The sequence below is a fragment of the Euphorbia lathyris genome, chromosome 1 (genome assembly GCF_963576675.1).
Source record: "Euphorbia lathyris chromosome 1, ddEupLath1.1, whole genome shotgun sequence".
NCBI lineage: Eukaryota > Viridiplantae > Streptophyta > Magnoliopsida > Malpighiales > Euphorbiaceae > Euphorbia > Euphorbia lathyris.
The window spans coordinates 107,672,734-107,673,423 of NC_088910.1; the positions used below are offsets into that span (position 1 = coordinate 107,672,734).

Consider the following 690-nt stretch of genomic DNA (forward strand, 5'->3'; position numbering starts at 1 on the left):
ATGGCAACAAAATCAGTGGCCTCAATTGTCATTCTGGTAACTCTGAACCTACTCTTCTTCACAATGGTGAGCTCTGCAAAGTGCCCAACAGATGCACTCAAGTTCAAAGTATGTGCAAACGTATTGGGGCTAATTCAAATTCCACCAAATGAACAATGCTGCTCCTTAATTTCTGGTCTAGTCGCTGCTGATGCTGCTCTTTGCCTTTGTACTGCTATTAAAGCTAATGTTTTGGGGATCAATGTTAACGTTCCACTCGACTTAAGCTTGCTGCTCAACCAGTGCAACAAGAATGTTGCCGCCGGATTCCAGTGTCCTTATTAATTAAATACTCTCCATGTTATTTCTTATTTTATTTCCTTCATTTTCTGCTCCTGTCTTGATTTTCTGCTCCTGTCTTTTTTCTTTTGATTTCAAGTCATTAAATGTTTCAGACCTATTTGATGATGCATAATTTTATTTGTTTTGAAGTTCCCTTTGAGTTTCAATAATAAGATTCGTTATAATTTTTTAATGCTAAGAGCTATTATATGTCTTTCTGTTCTCACCCTAAGATAATGAATGGAAACAAGTTATATTTACAATTTGGGTATGAAGCCATAGAAAATTGACTAACTTAATGGTTAATTTGAGACATTTTAGATTCGAGGTTTTGTGTATATTAGTGTTAAGGGTAATTTTTTAGTGTTA

General features: G+C 34.9%; 1 protein-coding gene across 1 annotated transcript; it reads left to right on the forward strand.

Annotated features, from left to right (window-relative positions):
* Nucleotides 1–324, forward strand: LOC136219013 (14 kDa proline-rich protein DC2.15-like). Its single transcript, XM_066006204.1, has one exon. It carries the CDS (start codon nt 1–3, stop codon nt 322–324), a length of 324 nt encoding a protein of 107 aa, XP_065862276.1.
* Nucleotides 325–690: the final 366 nt, after the last annotated feature.

What these genes read in the sequence shown, in the direction of transcription:
- LOC136219013 (XM_066006204.1), top strand. Translation starts at nt 1, where the DNA reads ATGGCAACAAAATCAGTGGCCTCAATTGTCATTCTGGTAACTCTGAAC.